The sequence below is a fragment of the Schistocerca americana genome, chromosome 1 (genome assembly GCF_021461395.2).
Source record: "Schistocerca americana isolate TAMUIC-IGC-003095 chromosome 1, iqSchAmer2.1, whole genome shotgun sequence".
Lineage (NCBI taxonomy): Eukaryota > Metazoa > Arthropoda > Insecta > Orthoptera > Acrididae > Schistocerca > Schistocerca americana.
Window position 1 is genome coordinate 461,125,790 of NC_060119.1, and position 21,915 is coordinate 461,147,704.

A 21,915-nucleotide genomic window follows, 5' to 3' on the forward strand; every position below is an offset into this window, starting at 1 on the left:
GCTTATGACAGAAATTTACGGAGGGCCACATTGAGCCTATCAGAAGACTGAAGGAATAGTGGTGGTGGTGGGGCTGGTGGTGGTGCTGGTGGTAGGAGTAGGATGGGGGGAAGAAGGCATCCATCACCAAATGGCCTGCATTTCTGTCAACACTGATTATTGTTCAGGTGATAGTGGAGTCTTCAACCTGAAAGGTTGGGTATGTATAGCACTCCTTTTAGTTACCTTTTATGACAGGCAGGAGTTACCATGGGTCTGTTGTAGCCCCCTACACCGCAGGAAGAAAGTAACACATAATTAATCAACTAGGTTTGAAAAAGACGGTAAGAATGGCTATCATTAATTACAAATTCACTACATTCTAGAGTGATATCCAGTTTACACTGCATAGGTACAGAAATACCATACACAAACAATAGGTAATTGTACTGCTCATTTTAATAAAACTGTAGTGTGTTCATTTTGAAATATTTTAGTCTTTGTAGAATCACAAAGTGTGAATTTGTAGGGAACAATATCACCAGTTACCATCAGCTGCTGTGTTCATGTGAGCTGTCAAAGAGTTCCCACTCCAGCCACTAAGGTGGTGGGTTTTGGTTTGTTCTCTGTGTGCAGTGTTATGTTCCACAAGTGCTACATAGAGTGATGATTTCTTGCCAGTTATAAACAGTCTCGTGAAATTCTTCTCTAGTGCCAACTAGTACCAAGTATCACCAAGCGTATTTTCTGTTTTTATAAATTAGTAAATGTCATTTACTCCTGGTACACCGGAGTTCATATTTTATGCAATTGCCTGAGTGTCTCAAATGCACAGTTATAGTTGTTTGGATAGCTTACACCTAGTTGTACTGACAAACTGAAATAAACTTGAAATCACAACCTCTGTTAAGGTTAATATCATGGACATAGCAAGAATTGTTTCAATATTTTTCAATTCTGCGCGCTTTTAAACTATTGTGTGTTAATCATGGTACACTGCTGGACCTCTTAGGAGTTGCTGAGGTAAGATGGAATGGATGTGGAGAGTTACAGTCAGATGAATATGTATTGTACTACTCAGGAGGAGAAGTAAAAGAAATGAATGGAGTAGGAATGATTATGACAAAGGAATTGGCTAAACGTGTGGAATACGTGGACTATGCAAATGATCGGGTTATTGGTGTAAGGCTGAAACAAGCATGAAAAAATTTATTGATTGTCCAGATGTATGTGCCAACTTCAGAACATGATGACCAAATTGTAGAGAAACATACAATGTAATAAAGAGAATAATGGACGAAAATAAAAAATGCTGCAAAATAGTAATGGGAGACTGGAACGCCGTTGTGCGAAAAAGGGAAAGAGGGAAGCATAGTAGGCAGTCATGGTCTTGGAAAGAGAAATGATAGAGGTGAATGGCTAATTGACTTCTGCAGGGACAGGCAGCTGGTAGTGGTAAATACATGTTTCAATAACCACAACAAGAGGCCCTACACTTAGAAATCACCAGGGCATAAATACAGAAACCAAATTGATTTTATACTGATAGCAGAAAGATACAGAAATGGTATCAAGAAGATTCACACATTACCAGGTGTAGATATTAATACCAACCACAACTTACTTATGGCAGAATAGAAATAAGAATGAAAAACCATGGTGAAGAAGTGGAATCTAGAGAAGATAAGATCCAACAAATTACAAATTACAGAAATGCTGTCACTTGGGTTTCTAGACACATTACGAGACAAAGAACCACCTGATAATGTCGATGAGTACTGGAATATGCTGAAAGAAGGAATCATTAAAAAAAAACATGGCTTATGCAAGAAATGATTTGCAAGATGGAGAAGAGAAGAAAATTTAAAAACAAGAACACTGAAGATGCAAGAAAGATGTACCAAAGATTAAATAGTGAACTGCGAAGAGCAGGCTAGGAAAAAATGGCTAAAAGAGGAATGTGATGCAGTTGAAGAACTGGACAGGAAGGGAAGATACAACTTACTATACAACAGGGAAAGACTATGACATGGGATCAAAACAGAGCAGGAAGTGCTACTATGGAAATTTTGAGTACAGATGAAGAGGTAGTGTACAAAGATCATGACGATGTCTTCCAGAGATGGGAAGATTATCTAAAAGAGCTATGACACAGATCGTAAACCAGAAACTCTGGAACTTGAATCACTCAACAGTGTAAGTGATGACAAGAAAGGGCCAACCATCATAATGGAAGAAGTAAAGTTTGCCATTGCTGCAATGAAAAATGGCAAAGCAGTAGGTACAGATAAAGTACCAAGAGAAATACAGGGTGTTCATAAATGAATATCGGGGTTTTAATGCTTTATAATATTTATTATATTAAACTTACAGCTAAAATGATATGTCAAATGAAAGAGCAACTCAAACAGTTTTACCAAGAACCTTATAAATGTTCAATGAGAGCACCTTTTGTCACATGATACACATCAAGTCTATAGCTGAGTTCTTCCCAAACGTTGATAAGTGTGTCTTCAGTAGCAACAGCTGCTTTAGTCCAGTTTCTTAGTTCAGGGAGGTCTGCTGGTAGTGGATGCACATACACACAATCCTTGATGAAGCCCCAAAGAAAAAAATTGCATGGTGTTAGGTCAGGTGAACGTGGAGGCCATGCAAAGCAAGCCCTGTCATTGGGCCCCTTGCGGCCTATCCAGTACTTGGCTATAGACTTGATGTGTGCTGTGCGACAAATGGTGCTCACATTGAACATTTATAAGGTTCTTGGTAAAACTGTTCAAGTTGCTCTTTCATTTGACATATCATTTATAACTGTAAGTTGAATGTAATAAATGTTATAAAGCGTTGAAACCCCAATATTCATTTATAAACAGCCTGTATTAAAATGCTTGAACCAAGATGGAATAAGAGAAATATTCAGGTTATGTAATAAAATATATGACAGTGGTGAATGGCCTGAGGACTTTCTGACAACAGTAATGATTCCATTACCGAAAAAACATAGAACCAAAAAATGCAGTGAGCACAGGACAATCAGCATCATTTCACATGCAGCCGAAGTGATGTTAAGAATAATTAATAAGAGACTTGAAAAAGTAATGGAGGAGAATCCTGGTGAGGAGCAGTTTGGCTGTAGACAGAATACGGGCACCAGAGATGCAATAGGGCTCCTACGAATCGTGGGAGAAAGATTTATTGAAAAAAGAAGAGACCTCTATATGTGCTTCATCGGTCTAGAAAAGTCATTTTACAGTATGGCTTGGGAAAAGCTGGTGACTATAATGAGGGGAAAGAGAGTGGGCTGGAAAACCAGAAGACTTGTAAACTCATTACATCTGAATCAAAAAGCCTCATTTAAAGTGTGAGGAGAAAGTACAAACTGGATCAAACTAGGCAAAGGAGTAAGTCAAGGATGCTGTTTATCACCTACCCTTTTCAATTGCTACTTGGAAAATATGATTGACCAATGCTCATTAGATGACTAAGGAATAGAAATTGGAGGAAGAAGACTAGGTTGTTTGAGGTTTGCTGATTACATGGTCCTTCTAGCCACAGGGGAAAAAGAATTACAGGATTTAGGGGACACCATTGAAGATAACGGAAAAAATTATGCAATGAAAATGAACACAAAGAAAACAAAAGTATTGGCACTAGGAGGAAATAAAGAAATAAAAATTATACTTAATGGAGAAATATTAGAACAGGTGCCAAATTTTAAGTATCTTGGAAGCTGGATGGACACCAACTGGAAGTGCAGCACAGAAATTAAAACAAGGGTAGCAATGGCAGAAGGCATTTTATAAGAAAAGGAGAATTTTCTGCACCAATCTGGACAGAGAACTGAGGAAAAGACTCATAAAATGTATTGTATGGAGTGTTCTTCCGGATGGCACTGAAACATGGACTTTGAGGAAGAAAGACAAAAAAAGGCTAGAGGCTTTTGAGATGTGGACATGGTGGAGGATGGAAAGAATAAGTTGGATGGACAGAGTAAAAAATGAAGAGGTACTGAGAAGAGTGGGAGAGAAAAGTCAGTTACTAGATGTAATAAAAAGAAGAAAAAGAAATTGGGTTGGGCATATATTAAGAAAGAATGACAGACTGATAAAAACAGTTTTAGAAGGTTATGCACAAGGGAAAAGGAAGCGAGGAAGGAAGAGATTTCAGATACTGGATGACATGATGGACAGTACAACATACAGCAGCAGTAAGAAGGAAACAATGGATCACAGAAAATGGGGAGGCAAAGGACCCGCTAATACAACAGAAAACTGATGATGATGATGATGATGATGACACTGCTATAATTTTATGTTACTTAAAATGACAACAATTTTATTGCAGTTGTACGTATTAACTGTGTTTGTGAGTAGTCACTAGGAAATAAACCAGTGGGTATAAACTGACTCAGTAAATGACAATTTGACAGTGAATCCTGTGAAACAATGACTTTTCTCTCAAATAATGGACTGCTTATATGGTATGAGACATACAACAATTTCATTAAAGTGTGTGTGTGTGTGTGTGTGTTTGTTTGTTTTATCTCTCTCCCTGTGCTTGAAGGAAAGATTGAAATTTTTAGAACTTAAGCTCTTTCAAAAAGTGTGTACAAAAGGTAGTAACATTTAAGAAAAAAACTGTTTCTCACAGAAGACAGGAAACAATTTTTTTTTATGATTGAAGTGTTTCAGTTACTCTGCTGATCTTCAAAATTGCAACACCAAGAAAGTAGCAAGCAACATTTTGTAAAAATTCTACATATACATTCCAGTAACAATAATACATAATTAAATTTTGTAGGTGTGCAGGGTTACCACCTCTGGCAGCAACAGTGGCTCCAGCCTCACTAGACATTGAGTCAAACTGAGCTTGAATGACAGATAGGAGTTCATCAGTCATGTTGCTTCAGCTCTGTGAGTGATAGATCTGGAGACTGTATTGTCCAGGGCAACAACTGAACACTGTAGTATCAAGGAAGGTGACGGCAACGTGGGAAACATACGGTCTAATGGTATCTAGTTGGAAGATAATCTCAGACAGCCCTCAGAAGTAGGGCACAGCCATTGTCCTTAACACATCAGAAATGTATAGCTGCTGTCCAAATTACTGGCTGTGTGAACCAGAGCTGACTGTGTTGTGGCTGGCCATCGTGGCTAGCAGTTCTAGGCACTTCAGTCCGGAACCATGCTGCTTCTATGGTCATAGGTTCGAATCCTGCCTCGGGCTTGGATGTGTGTGATGTCCTTAGTTTAGTTAGGTTTAAATAGTTCTCAGTCTAGGGAACTGATGACCTCAGATGTTAAGTCCCACAGTGCTCAGAGCCATTCAAACCATTTGACTGTGTTGTGCACCAAATGGTATCATGCTGGGGCCAGATGATAATGACAAATGCAGTCTGACAGTTTTCATTCTCCTTTGAGCTTCCACTCATGGATTGTGGTGTAGTATGCAGGATTGAGGCTCATCTAAAAAGACAACATGTAATCATTTCTTGGTATCATTGGGTGCACCACTGTTCATACACCTCTTTCTGCTGCTGTATTAAGGAAAATCGCAAAAGTGGTACCTTTGCTGACAGCCTGTGCTGCTCCAGATGGCATTGCATTATCCATGTGGATACTTGTGTTGCTACAAACAAGCCCCTTTTCTGAGTCAGTGTATGTGACTGTAACTCTGTCAGAGCTTACGTATGTGATGCTGTACGAGCCTGCACAAACAAACAAACAATATGTTTCTCCTCTCAGGTACTAGTCACATGGGGTCATTGAGATGCTGCATCATGTTGAGTATGGTCTTCCAGAACCCATAAATTCCAAAGTTGCATGACATTCATGATATCCCAACTAATACAAGCAGCAGTATCACAGAATAATAAACCATAGCCGTAATGTTCCACAATCCTACTGCTGTCAAATTCTGATGTGTACTGGTTGATGTATCTTATACTTGAAAGAGGAATAAAAAGATCTTCTCACAAACAAACAACATTCAGATGTGATTTCTGAATTTGAAAACAACTGTATAATCTTTCCTTACATGTAAATGGCACAAAATGCAGATAGCATGTAGATGGTATTGCTCCTACTACTCGTGGAATTGTGCTGAAATGTTAATCTTTTACACATCCAAGTATGTAGCACACTTTATACTTACTTGACATTTGTTGTATGCTGCCTTCATGGTACTGCAGTTCTGATGGGCAGCAAAGTACATTGTGTATGCTTTATAAGGTGCCCACTACTTCCCTAAATACATTTGTGGAATATTAATCTCAAATTGGAGCACTTTATAACTGTTAATGGGACTGATAATGTGGTGCTCCTATTTATTTGCAAACACCATACACCTCATATTTTACTTAGTCCAGTTAGGGGATTATTTTGATCCTGGAAACTTGATGGCATGGCTTAAAGATTGTGTTTCAGTTCTCATGAAAATTGTATTAAATCTTCTCAAACAATTCATAACAGCTCATAATAGCACTGACTCAAAAACTGAGTCATAGACTGAGATATACTGAGTCACATACTGAATGACAATGAACCATGCTGTCACAGCCACAATCACATTTATATTCTTTTGATAATTAATACAAGTCTTACTTTATTAAAATGTATTTGTAGGTAACTTTGTCATACTCAGACATATTTACAATAGACTTCCTGCACTTCATTATTTAATATTTTCTCCCCAAATTATTACCATTAGGTTCTTTTGCAAATTTTACATCTCAGATGTAAATATGTGATCTTTTTAATAGGATTTACATATTATTTTTATTTGATAAAATTTCTTGTTTATCTTGAGGTTTGTTATATGTTTGCATGGTTTCAATGACAACATAAACTGGAATACAAAATTAATTTTTGCCTTTTCACAGCAATGTCACATTTCACAATAACTTTAAAATTTAATTGACCCAAACAATGGACTACCCATGCATACATATTTTTATCAGAAATTATTAATTTCAGTGATTACATTAATTAATCACAAGATGAAGTAAAATACTCAGACTGTTAATCAGAAATATTTACTGTCTATTCAAAATTATTGCTGAAACCCTGGACTGACAACTTACAGGATTTTTTTTTTTTTAAAAGGTGTATCGGGTTGTTCATTGATCATTTACACTCAGTAACATATTATAAGCTGTCGAAGGTAGTTATGTTGCAACATCATTTAGTGCTCTTCATCTAATTACTTTTAATTATTGTTTCAGAGAAACAGACAGTGCTGTATTTCCCTTACTTTAGTGGGAGATACTTAGCTGTGGCTGCATCATTAAATGGTGGAAATGCACTGGCTACTTTTGTTCGTACCCTTCAACAATGGACATTAGAACTTGGCTTCAGTGTTCCACAGTGTGAGTTATTTTTATTGTATGAAAGAATGTATGTTGTGCTTTTTCTCTTGTCACCTTTAGGTATAGTATAATAAATCATGATTTGCAATGCAAATTTCTCTTTATTGGGTTGCATATTTTATCCTTTAAGCTAATATTGAAGTTTGTCTGATAGTAGGTGTAGCACTGATATGGAGAGTGTTGTAACCCTATAGAGTGAGTGTGCATAATCAAACAGCGCACGAAACAAGTGCATCCGCAACTGGCCTAGAAAGGTTGCCTTGCAACTTGGACAGATGGTGTAGGAAGTGTAGTGCCATGTGCAGAAAAGCCAATATAAGCCCGGTGTGCCAGGCTTTCAGCCTCACTTATGTTATTTACTTATTGATGCTCACCAATGAGACTATATATTGATGCATTCTACAGTTATGATACTTTGTATCATTCTGTACTTCATTCAATGTTATTGTGAATCTCTTCATGTGGAAGAAGAATAAAACTTGTTGTTTTATTTCTGATATTGTGTCTGTAGAATGTTACAAGATAGTTGGCAATATTCTATTCCGTGTGTTTTGTTTCTTGGTGCAATATACAGCCAACATGTCAGTGGAAGAAATTCTTGAATTTATTGTTGAACAACAGCGAGCACTCACTAACCATCATCAGGCTCTCTCCATGGCACTAAACAATTTGGCAGCTTCATTGATCCATCTGCTTCTAATATCGTTGACTCAACCCCCACCATTTCCTCCATATATTGTGTCTGTGGAAGATTGGGATGCTTACGGAAAATGACTTTGGCAACATTTTCAAGTTTTTGCCAACCAAAGTTTGTGTAAGGCTTTATTTTGGTTATGGATTTATCCTCATTTTTATCACATTTTGGTCAGCTAGCTCCTCCTCAGGAACCAATCAGTCTCTCTTTTGATGGAATGTGTCAGTTGCTCTCTAATTGTCATTGCAAACATATCCATGCTATTGCTGCTTCTGCTGTTGTCAGAAGTGGCTGCAACAGTCATACAGAGCTTGGGCAACAGAACTTTATAGTCTTAGCCATAATTACGTTTGTTACTAAGGCCCACTGGGACTCCAATGTTGATTTGATGGTTCATGATGCTACAATACAACTGGCCCCGAAAAGGGAAGTTTGTGAAAGTTCTTTACAGTGTGAAAATACCTCTCTCACAGATTTTATGAACACTGATGATTCTTTTGAAGTATCTGTGGCACAAAGAAATCAGATAGAAGCATAGTGTGAAGTAGCCGCCATTGATTCCTCTACTCCTCGGCTGCCGTCAGTTAGCTCACGGGGGCAAGAGGACGTTGTGGTCATACAACTGCAGCCTCAATGCTGTGTGGGGCAGCACCATCGAAGCAGCAACAGCAGTCAGCATCACTACTGCTGGCGCATGCTCCTCTTCTATCATAGCTTATTATTTTGTTGAACATGAGTGGGCTGCATGCCCGAAGAGTTGGTCAATATGCAACCATTGTATTTACAAAAAAAAAAAAAAAAATACTTAGTGCATCCTTGTAGAACTCGCAGCCTCCTTCACAAGACATGAACATGGATGAGAAGTGTTTCCCAAGTGATGGTAGCCCCAAAGTAAGTCTACATTGAAGTACGTGTGATGGACTAGATGTTAAAAATGCAAATGGACATGGGTGCAGCAGTGACCATTAAATTTTTAAACCTATGTGGATCCTGAACCACTGGCCCAGCCACTTAATGTTCTCTTATGCAAAGATGTTTCTTTTCACTGTTCGCCCACTAGCTAGTAAGTTTTTGCCCTGTTAAGGTCAAAATTACACTTGGGACCTTGCTCGGTTACCTTCCAACCAAGCCAACATTTTGTTGGCCACAGACACCTCCCAGTATGACCTTGAGGTTGTACTTGTGCACAAATATGTGGACAGTTCTGTACACCCTCTTGTGTACACTTCCAAAACTCTGAATCAGGTACAACAGCACCACTTGCAGATAGAGAACAAAGCCCTTGTTAAATTTACATGCTCAAAAATTTCATGTTTTCATATAGGGTTCCATATATCATTTGACTACTGATCATAAACCTGTGTTTTCTCTTTTCAGCTGTTCAGCATATTTACAAGACAAAGTGGCCCATTTCCTGCAATGCTGGACTCTGTTTTGTCATGCTGTAACTATGAGATTCATTTCTGACCCAGAGCACAGTACACTAATGCAGATGCTCTTCCTCGATTGCCGATTGGCCCCAATACACGATCTGATCAAGATGAACTGTTGTGTTTCTATTTACATGTTGAACCTCAAAATGCTATGGATGCTTTTCCCATTCTTGGATTTTGGTGGCTGTCATGACCAATCCTGTCTTATGTCAGATTGTTCAATTTGTCAACAACAGCTGGCTAGACATCGACTGGATCGAGCATCAGATTCTTTGCGTGATTATTATTTTGAGGGGCCATTCCTTAACTTCTTTTGGCTTGTAGTAGTGGATAAATTCTCAGAATTTCCTTATGTGATTTGTTGCCTGTCCACATCCACAGTCAAGGCCCTTTCAAAGATTTTTTCCTTAGAAGGGTTGCCTTATACACTGGTAACGAACAATGTCCCACAGTTTGTGAATCAAGATTTTGAATATTTTTGTACAAAGATCAGCATCTGGCATGTTATGCCCCCTCCCTTTCATCCCCTGTCCAATGGAGAAGCAGGGCAGCTGGTTCATACATTCAAAACCCAGATGAGAAAACATATCACTCAATCTTTTCCCAAGGAAGCCTTCAGTAGGTTCTTGAGTTCATATAGGTTTCACTCCAGTTGGCAAAGTGACTTCATAGATGTCAGTCCTGTATGCTGATTCATCCATTCCAGCCACCACATGCCCACCTGCCAGCACCAGCCTCGTTGCGATTCCAGCTGTGCTCTGCCATCGGGGCCTGCAGGTTTTGCCAGCATCCTAAGTGCATACCAGCGGTCATCCATCACTGCTGAGGCCACCCTCTCTGTGTTATGCTCAATTCCAATGGCTCAGTGTCACAACACCATGACTAAGTTCATCCACGTGTGGCTGACTGCACATAGGAGAACCCGCCTCCACCATTTGTTTTGGCCCCTGGAAAAGGGAGGGTAGAGAAGTAGAGAAGAGGAAAGGACTTCTAGGTGCACTGGTGGGATACAAGGCACATGCACTGTAATGGAATCGGGAAGGTGTTGGACAGGTGGAGCACAGGGGTTAACAAGGGTTGAGGTCAGGAGAGTTACGGGAATGAATAATATGTTGTAGGGAGAGTTCCTACCTCTGCAGTTCAGAAAAGCTGGTGTTGCTAGGAAGAGTCCAGATGGCACAGGCTATGAGCCAGTCATTAAAGTGAAGCACATCTGTTGTGGGCAGATTTTTCTGCAACTAAATGGTCCAGCTGTCTCTTGGCCACAGTTTGGCAGTGCACATTCATGCAGACAGACAACTTGTTAGTAGTCATGCCCACGTAGAATGCAGCACAGTGATTGCAGCTAAGTAGCAGCTGGAGACAGTAATCATGTGTGTGTGTGTGTGTGTGTGTGTGTGTGTGTGTGTGTGTGTGTGTGCGTGTGTGTGAATTGTTGTTGTTGTTGTTGTGTGGATGTGTGACAGTTCCACTTCTGAGGAAGGACTTTGTCTGAAAGCATATATATTTTTAGTATTCTTTTTATTGTGTTTGTCTGCATCTCATTGCCTCCAGTACCTGCAGTTCTCTAGTTGTAGACTCTGAAGTCTGAAACTTCTGCATTGAACACAACCCATTTAATATTTGAATGCACCGGAAAAGAAATTTTATTCTTTAATGCTACCATTTGTATAATTATCTAACCATTGTGCACCTAGCTAAATAAAAGTGTGGGGACAGAATCAAAATTTTTGGAATAACTGAATACAGTAACCACATTTATCTTATGATTTCTTATTCACTACTTTTTCTGACTGGGACTGTTCAAAATGAATTAAAATACTGTCATAGCTTCTTTTAGTTTCAATCCCATTTTTAATTATGGTATATTCCATCACCCAGGATTTTAATGAATGTGTGGAATTGCTGTTCAGCTAGCACAATCTATATACCAAATTTATCATAAATGTAATTTACAGAACACAAGACTAACTAATCATCTAACCAACCAGATGTCTCCCATAATTTTGCTTGATATCATTTGAGCTCTGCTAAGAACATTGGTATAAATATAAAATGTTTTTCATCTCTTGTGATCTATGAGTAATACATGAAATATTTCATCTTCTTACCTTCATGTTGTTTTAAATTACATTAATATTGTTGCTTCAATACATTAGTAGGTACTCATTGTGGTAATAGTGTAGCAAATTTATGTAGTAGATCTAAGTTTTATATCTTTTATTATTAAAGTTGTAAACACGATAGTCTTTTATTATTTCTAATAAAATAAAAACCCCATTATCACATTGGTGAAAGTATTATGTTGATTGGTTCTATTTAAACAGAGGCACTATTTTCATTTCGACATCCGGATATTACATGTATAAATTTGACAGTATCTTTATAGTTCAGTTCTTTATGGCCATAGCTTAGAATGATACATCTGATTGTAACTGCTGAAACATTTTTGTTTACAGCTAAAGTGTGGGAAAAAATACTGGTTTTGGCTGCTGAGGAAAATGCAGTTTCATCACTGAAAGTGATACCAACATTGTTGGGAGAAAGGCATAGTCCTGAACAAAATGCAACAGTTACAAACATTGATTTAGGTAATCTGTCATTGGGACAAGTATTCCGTGCATTATGTAGTGGTGTTATTGAAAATCTACACAGGTAAGCTTTATATTGATGTATGTATTCTCCAGTTGCACATAATTAGAAAAGTGTCTGTTAAAATACTGAGAATGCACAACAAAGCTAAAATCATCAGAACACACCTACAAAATTAATGATAATAGTTGTACATGAATGTAGGCCATCTCAGTGTGTACCATTGGTGAAAAGCTCTCTGGTTTCCACCTGACATCACCAGAAGATGATGAACATGACACTCATCAAAGTGTCATAGTATTTTAACACTGCTACTTGGCTGGAAGCCTGACAGTTTTCCACCAATAATAGCTTTTTTAGTAATAGAATTTGATGATATGTATAGCAGCCATAGTTCCTGAGAATTATTATATAAACCTCATTTTCACTAATTAAACTGTAGAGTTCCTCTAGCATAGCGATTTCAATGAGAATAATTTGCATGCAACTCTAAAAAAAATACAGCAAGTAGTTTTCAGCAAATAAGTACCTTTAGAAAGTATGTACAGGGTGTGATTGTATATTAAAGTTTCAGAAAGTTGTAAGAAACAAATCACTGCTCAGAATGATGTCAAATTTGAATGTAATATTGTTGAAGAAGGGTGAAACGTTATGGAAACAAAAAACTGTAATGGAACCCCTAGATGGTGCTGTAAGCAGTAGATTACAGTTAAAAAAATTACAAGACGCTTAACTGTGCATCAGTAGCTCTGCGGAAATTTCAGACACTCAAGGTTATCAAAAAAGGTGGTGGGCCATTCCTGCCAAGGGTCTGGAGAAAATAATTATGAAACCTGAAAAGCCAGGTTCTTTTTTTTAAATGGTGTGGCAGAGAGAGGAAAACATCAGTAGAAGAAGTGACCACAGCATTGCAAGAGGAGCCAAGCAGTTGTGTACTGTGCTCGGGGAATTGCCTGAACTTTGGATGTGCCTGTGAGCATGGTTCATAAAATTCTATAAAACATCCTGCATTGCTATCCGTGCAAAATTACTCATGATCAGGAGTTGCTTCATGTTGACCTGCTAGTAAGACAAACATTTGTTCTATAATTTCTTGTTCACATGGAAGTTGACAATGAATGGCCATGGAACATTCTGTGGACAGAAAAAGTCCATTTCCATCTCTAAGAACATGTGAATTCACAGACTTTCAGAATATGAGCTATGAAAATCCATTTGCACATCAATTGGTACCACTTCATTCTGCAGAGGTAACTGTGTGTTGTGAGTTGACAACTTCATTTGTCGTAGGGCCATATTTTTTGAGGAAGTGGATCCTATCAGTCCTACTACTTGTACTGTAATTGATAAATGCTAGGAGAGTCTTCTATGCACCAAAGTGATTCCAATCCTTCAACAATGTGGCTGTGTGTATAGGATCATGTTTTGCAAGATGACGCTCCTCTGCACATTATACAGTCATTGGAGCAGCTGCTGCAGAGGCATTTTAGAAATGTTAGAATTATCAGCCATCATCTCCCTATAGCCACTGGGATATCCAGATCATGTGATCTTAATCCATGTGATTTCTGGCTGTGAAGCTATCTCAGAGATGCTGTTTCAGTGCTTTGAATATAAACATAGCTGAACTGAAGGCATGCACTGCACAACACATTCTGAACATGAGCTTGAGACACTCTGATCTGTTGCAGAAGGTGCCGTTTCTCAGTTTCAGACTGTGGCAGAAAATGGTGGACAGCATAGTGAAAATGTCTTGTGCGCATCTCACAACAATTAAAAACCAATTTCATTGTTGCTTTTTATGCAAGTTTTGGCCTCAGGACAATTAAAAACTGATTTTTCCCTTCCAGTGTCGTACAATCTTGTCATAGTGAACAGGCTTACCAAACTAATTGTGCCTCAACTATTGAATGCTGAAGCTCTGTGTTCATGCACATTGCACAGTGTGTTTGGTTCAATGTTCAGCCCACACCATACCATTGTATTGCAATTCATCCGTCAATTGTAGTCAATCCCATTTACATTATGATGCTTACAGCACTTTCTAACAGAAAATTTTCATTAATTTTTTTTTTTTGTTTTCGCAATGTTCCCCCCTTCTCCAACAATATTCTGTTCAAATTTGATGCCATTCTGAGGAGTGGTTCCTTTTTTACACTTTTTTGATACTAGGACTTCAGTTATAATCATCCTGTATATCTAGGAATGGGAATTTCTCTAACTCAAGAAGAGTCTCAACAAAAATAGTCAAAATCTCAGGACTTCCAGTAACCGTCTTCAGAGAAAGTGAATAGAGCTGTGCTTTTTTGAGTGCACATACATATCATAAAAAATACCACTGCTTTTGGGAATGGTTTCTTGAACCATAACAGTTGGATTTTTAAATTCTGTTGATCTGCTGTGATATGTCTTAAACATCTGCTTCAACTTTACAATGAAATTAATATCAAAAAAAGTTCTTGATTAGAAAAAAGAATGAGATACAAAAAAAATCATAGGGTAGATGATTTTACGAAATGGAAGCAGCGTACTGTTTTCCATAAAACAAAATTGTATGTTACCGTTTCCTTAAATTATCATGTAATTTGTCCTGTCTTTGTACTAAACTACTTATGAGAAAACTCAGAGCATCACTCAGTTCACAATATCGTTGTCGTCGTCTTCAGTCCTGAGACTGGTTTGATGCAGCGCTCCATGCTACTCTATCCTGTGCAAGCTTCTTCCTCTCCCAGTACTTACTGCAACCTACATCCTTCTGAATCTGCTTAGTGTATTCATCTCTTGGTCTCCCTCTACGATTTTTACCCTCCACGCTGCCCTCCAATGCTAAATTTGTGATCCCTTGATGCCTCAGAACATGTCCTACTAACCGGTCGCTTCTAATTGTGAAGTTGTGCCACAAACTCCTCTTCTCCCCAATTCTATTCAATACCTCCTCATTAGTTATGTGATCTACCTATCTAATCTTCAGCATTCTTCTGTAGCACCACATTTTGAAAGCTTCTATTCTCTTCTTGTCCAAACTATTTATTGTCCATGTTTCACTTCCATACATGGCTACGCTCCATACAAATACTTTCAGAAACGACTTCCTGACACTTAAATCTATACTCGATGTTAACAAATTTCTCTTCTTCAGAAACGCTTTCCTTGCCATTGCCAGTCTACATTTTATATCCTCTCTACAACGACCAACATCACTTATTTTGCTCTCCAAATAGCAAAACTCCTTTACTACTTTAAGTGTCTCATTTCCTAATCTAATTCCCTCAGCATCACCCGACTTAATTCGACTACATTCCATAATCCTTGTTTTGCTTTTGTTGATTTTCATCTTATATCCTCCTTTCAAGACACTCTCCATTCTGTTCAACTGCTCTTCCAAGTCCTTTGCTATCTCTGACAGAATTACAATGTCACCGGCGAACCTCAAAGTTTTTATTTCTTCTCCATGAATTTTAATACCTACTCCAAAGTTTTCTTTTGTTTATTTTACTGCTTGCTCAATATACAGATTGAATAACATCAGGGATAGGCTACAACCCTGTCTCACTCCCTTCCCAACCACTGCTTCCCTTTCCTGCCCCTCGACTCTTATAACTGCCATCTGGTTCCTGTACAAATTGTAAATAGCCTTTCACTCCCTGTATTTTACCCCTACTACCTTCAGAATTTGAAAGAGAGTATTCCAGTCAACATTGTCAAAAGCCTTCTCTAAGTCTACAAATGCTAGAAACATAGGTTTGCCTTTCCTTAATCTATTTTCTAAGATAAGTTGTAGGGTCAGTATTGCCTCTCGCATTCCAACATTGCAACGGAATCCAAACTGATCTTCCCTGAGGTTGGCTTCTACCAGTTTTTCCATTCATCTGTGAAGAATTTGTGTTAGTATTTTGCAGCTCTGTCTTATTAAACTGATAGTTCGGTAATTTTCACATCTGTCAACACGTGCTTTCTTTGGGATTGGTATTATTATATTCTTCTTGAAGTCTGAGGATATTTCACCTTTCTCATACAGCTTGCTCACCAGATGATAGAGTTTCATTAGGGCTGGCTCTCCCAAGGCTGTCAGAGTAGTTCTAATGGAATGTTGTATACTCCCAGGGCCTTTTTTCAACTTAGATCTTTCAGTGATCTGTCAAACTCTTCACGCAGTATCATATCTTCTATTTCATCTTCATCTACATTCTCTTTCATTTCCATAATATTCCCCTGTAGTACATCGCCCTTCTACAGACCCTCTATATACTCCTTCCACCTTTCTGCTTTCCCTTCTTTGCTTAGAACTAGGTTTACATCTGAGCTCTTGATATTCATGCAAGTGGTTCTCTTTTCTCCAAAGGTCTCTTTAATTTTCCTGTAGGTAGTATCTATCTTACCCCAAGTTACATGTGCCTCTCCATCCTTACATTTGTCCTCTAGCCACCCCTGCTTAGCCATTTTGCACTTCCTGTCGATCTCATTTTTGAGACATTTGTATTCCTTTCTGTCTGCTTCATTTAATGCATTTTTATATTTTCTCCTTTCATCAGTTAAATTAAATATCTCTTCTGTTACCCAAGGATTTCTATTAGCCCTCGTCTTTTTACCTACTTGATCCTCTGCTATCTTCACTATTTCGTCTCTCAAAGATACCCATTCTTCTTCTACTGTATTTCTTTCCCCCATTCTTGTCAATCGTTCCCTAATGCTCTCCCTGAAGCTCTCTACAACCTCTGGTTCTTTCAGTTTATCCTGGTCCCATCTCCTCAAATTCCCACCTTTTTGCAGTTTTTTCAGTTTTAATCTGCAGTACATAACCAATAGATTGTGGTCAGAGTCCACTTCTGCCCCTGGAAATGTCTTACAATTTAAAACCTGGTTCCTGAATCTCTGTCTTACCATTATATAATCTATCTGATACCTTCTAGTATCTCCAGGCTTCTTCATGTATACAACCTTCTTTAATGATTCTTGTACCAAGTGGTAGCCATGATTAAGTTATGCTCTGTGCAAAATTCTACCAGGCGGCTTCCTCTTTCGTTTCTACCCCCCAATCCATTTTCGCCTACTATGTTTCCTTCTCTCCCTTTCCCTACTATCGAATTGCAGTCCTCCATGACTAATAAATTTTTGTCTCCCTTCACTATCTGAATAATTTCTTTTATCTCATCATACATTTCATCAATCTCTTTGTCATCTGCGGAGCTAGTTGGCATATAAACTTGTACTACAGTGATAGGTGCGGGCTTCGTATCTATCTTGGCCACAGTAATGCGTTCACTATGCTGTTTGTAGTAGCTTACCCGCATTCTTATTTTCCTATTCATTATTAAACCTACTCCTGCATTACCCCTATTTGATTTTGTATTTATAACCCTGTATTCACCTGACCAGAAGTCTTGTTCCTCCTGCCACCGAATTTCACTAATTCCCACTATATCTAACTTTAACCTGTCCATTTCCCTTTTAAAGTTTTGTAACCTACCTGCCTGATTAAGGGATCTGACATTCCATGCTCCTATCTATAGAACACCAGTTTTCTTTCTCCTGATAACAACGTCCTCCTGAGTAGTCCTCGCCTGGAGGTCCGAATGGGGGACTATTTTACCTCCTGAATATTTTACCCAAGAGGACACCATCATCATTTAACCATACAGTAAAGCTGCATGCCCTCAGGAAAAATTACGGCTGTAGTTTCCCCTTGCTTTCAGCCGTTCGCATTACCAGCACAGCAAGGATGTTTTGGTTAGTGTTATAAGGCCAGATCAATAATCATCCAGACTGTCGCCCCTGCAACTACAGAAAAGGCTGCTGCCCCTCTTCAGGAACCACACGTTTGTCTGGCCTCTCGACAGATACTCCTCTGTTGTGGTTTCAGCTACGGTGTGGCTATCTGTATTGCTGAGGCACGCAAGCCTTCCCACCAATGGCAAGGTCCATGGTTCATAAGGGGTGGGGGAGTGGGTGGGGGGGGGGGGGGTAATCACCATAATTTTATAAAATTTAACTTTTTGGGTGTTGTAGTTAATTGTTTTGTTTATTATCCCACACATTGCTAGAAATTTTTTAACTTTTCATCCACATTGTTATCATAATTGTAACTCATATCACAGCCTAGAGATTCAAACTGTAACAGCTATTCAATTATCTTGTTGTTTACTACTATTTTTTACCACATTGGGAATTTATGACCATAACTTTAGTCGTATGCAATGAAATGTCTAGATTAAGTTCTCTATATATTTAGTCTGGCTAAGGTGCTGCTAAATTGAGATCATTTTCACTTTCAATTATCACTTTATCATCTGCAAATAATAATGCACATATATTAATGTGTTTATTCAATTTAGTTCCTGGCTAATTAGTTGATTTCCAACTTTTAAGTACATTGTGAATTTTCTCTCTCTCTCTCTCTCTCTCTCTCTCTCTCTCTCTCTCTCTGTGTGTGTGTGTGTGTGTGTGTGTGTGTGTGTGTGTGTGTGTGTGAAGTTAGCGAAGTTTGCAATCTTGGTTAAGTGCCTGCTGATGACTCAGTGCCTCTACTATTTCATGAATTGTTACCTTTACTCCTGATAAACTAGTTCACTATTCTATATCCTACTGTTGGAGGTAATATTATTTCTTAGTTTTTTTAGCCAATTCTGCACATTAAACTTACATTAATATTTAGTTTATACTGAAGTTGTGCTGACAGTATATTAATCTTTACTCGAAGAGATGTAAATTATGATGTAATATAACAAATGGTAGACTGTTGGGTTCTTTTCTTACACTAGTAAATCTTTGGTGCCATACTTAGTGTAGTCTGCTTGCAGACATCCACTGTTGATTTGTTGGCCTTTGGGAAGAATGGTTCAAAAACAGAATGGAACATAAAAGGGACAAAATAAAAACTATAGCATTGGCTAAGAAAATATCTTCTGAAAAATTCACAAAAGAAGTAGAAGAGAACTTTAAGGATGGCAAGAAGATCTTGTAACACATATTAGGTAACAGGAAGAAGCAAAAAGAAAAGAGTTTACAAGTCATCAACAAAGAAGGAAAATGCATGTCAGAGTAAGAAGTAGTTTTGAAAGTATAGAAAGAATACTTCCAGAATTTGTATGAAGAATAGGATGAAACAAATACCACAATGAAATGGAGGGAGACGAAAGAAATAATACCATTACAGAGGAAAAGATGTATAAATGACATGGTGAAATAGAAAGAGAAGATCTGCAGCTAGTTGTAGAGAAAGCATATTATAAATGGAAAAATGGCAAACCTCCTGTAAGAGTCTGGATTGGAATTCAGACACTGTTTATAATAATAAGGATAATATGAACCTATGGTGAGATTCCTGATGATTGGTTGGTTGGTTGGTTTGTGGAAGGAGACCAGACAGCGTGGTCATCGGTCTCATCGGATTAGGGAAGGATTGGGAAGGAAGTCGGCCGTGCCCTTTCAGAGGAACCATCCCGGCATTTGCCTGGAGTGATTTAGGGAAATCACGGAAAACCTAAATCAGGATGGCCGGACGCGGGATTGAACCGTCGTCCTCCCGAATGCGAGTCCAGTGTCTAACCACTGCGCCACCCCGCTCGGTCATCCTGATGATTGAACAGAGGGAATTATGTACCTATATTTAACAATGGTAACAAGGCGTTCTGCAACAACTGCAGGGTAATAGCGTTACTGCAACATTGCATGAATATTTACAAAAAGATAATTGCACAGAAAATCAGGAACAAGATAGAACCACAATTAAGAGAAAAACAACAAGTATTTAGGCCTTGAAAATCAACAATGCCATTTTTAGAGCTACGCAGGTAGCAGAAGAAAATGGGAATTGAGAAAAGTTAGTTACATTCAGAGCTACACAAAATTCTTACAACACTGTTAGAAGGGAAGAGATATTGCAAGATCTGAATAGACTTTAACTTTCAAAAGGATGCAACTCAGAATCAGAAACACGTATGACAAATGCCTGCACTGTGTTTTAATAAATGGCAAAAGTCGGAATGATTTAGAACAGATAGAGGATTTTGACATTGAAGTGTGCTCTCACCATTACATCTACATCTACATCTACGTGGATACTCTGCAAATCACATTTAAGTGCCTTGCACAGGGTTCATCGAACCACCTTCACAGTTCTCCATTATTCCAATCTTGTATAGTGCGTGGAAAGAATGAACACCTATTTCTTTCCGTACGAGCTCTGATTTCCCTTATTTTATCTTGGTGATCATTCCTCCCTATGTAGGTCGGTGTCAACAATATATTTTCGCATTCGGAGGAGAAAGTTGGTAATTGGAATTTCGTGAGAAGATTCCATTGCAATGAAAAACACCTTTCTTTTAATGATGTCCAGCCCAAATCCTGTATCATTTCTGTGACACTCTCTCCCATATTTCATGATAATACAAAATGTGCCGCCTTTCTTTGAACTTTTTTGATGTACTCCGTCAGTTCTATCTGGTAAGGATCCCACGGCGCGCAGCAGTACGGACAAGCGTAGTGTAGGCAGTCTCCTTAGTAGGTCTGTTACATTTTCTAAGTGTCCTGCCAATAAAACGCAGTCTTTGGTTAGCCTTCCAATTGAAGTTGTTCATAATTATAATATCTAGGTATTTAGTTGAATTTACAGCTTTTAGATTAGACTGATTTATCATGTAACCGAAGTTTAATGAGTTCCTTTTAGCATTCATGTGGATGACCCGACACTTTTCGTTATTTAGGTCAACTGCCACATTTCACACCATTAAGATATCTTTTCTAAATCATTTGGCAGTTTGTTTTGATCTTCTGATTACTTTATTAGTTGACAAACGACAGTGTCATCTGCAAACACCCAAAGACAGCTGCTCAGATTGTCTCCAAAATCATTTATATAGATAAGGAACAGCAAAGGGCCTATAGCACTACCTTGGGGAATGCCAGAAATCACTTCTATTTTACTTGATGACTTTACTTTTAATATAGCCATAGACAATGTCATAAGGAAAGTTCACCCAGGGTCAACAGCATATGCTATGAAAATCATTGAATGGTGTGATAATATCAGAAGACAATGAGGAGAAATTGAACGAACAACTAAATAGCTGGCAGACGGTAATTGAAGAAACAGGCATGGAAATAAGCTTAACAAAAAGTAAGGCTATTAAATTGAGTAGGGAAAATGAAGAAATAAAGGGTGTAATTTTCAATGGAAAAATTATTAAAGAAGCAAATGCTTTCAGATATATAGGAAGTAAGCTAACCTGGAAAGGAAACATCCAGAATTTGGAGAGGATAGAAAATTGCTCAAAATTTTATTACTGTGAATCAGACGTAATCGGGAATCATAAAATAACTGCCAAAGTAAAGATTATGATATATAAATCACATTATCTATTAGTTTTGGCCTATGGCTCAGAATGTTGGACCTGGACAAAGAAAGATGAAAGAGAGATGCACTTTCTGCAAGGAAACCTGGGTAATATGAGAATCATCAAGATAAGAAATGAACCAATACAAAAAACGTTTCATATAAATCCTGTAAAAGAAACTATAGACATGAATAGGCTGAAACGGTTTGGCCACGTTAAAAGAATGGGAAAAGAGAGACTAACTGAAACAGCCTTGGAGTGAACAGAAACTGGAAGGAGATGAGTTGGAAGACCACAAACGAGATGGAGTGACCAGGTAAAAGGTAATGTGAATTGGAAAGGTCTACAGTGACAGGATATGCTGAACAGTAGACTGGGTGGGGGGAAGAGAAAATATTGAAAGAGACTTTGTGGCCAACTGTCATAAACAGAAATGTTTCATGAAAAGAAAGAAGAAGAAATTGCTTTCCTCACATTATCTTTGTTCCTTATGTAGAACAAGTATTGTACTGCTGTTAAGAA

At 38.2% G+C, this 21,915-nt stretch overlaps 1 protein-coding gene across 1 annotated transcript in view; it reads left to right on the plus strand.

Annotated features, from left to right (window-relative positions):
* Positions 1-21,915, plus strand: part of LOC124603273 (sedoheptulokinase-like) — a 107,265-nt gene that overhangs the window by 77,637 nt on the left and 7,713 nt on the right. Inside the window, exons 6-7 of the mRNA XM_047136385.1 lie at positions 7,199-7,342; positions 11,929-12,124. Coding sequence (XP_046992341.1) covers positions 7,199-7,342; positions 11,929-12,124 — 340 coding nt within the window. The remainder of the gene's footprint in view (positions 1-7,198; positions 7,343-11,928; positions 12,125-21,915) is intronic.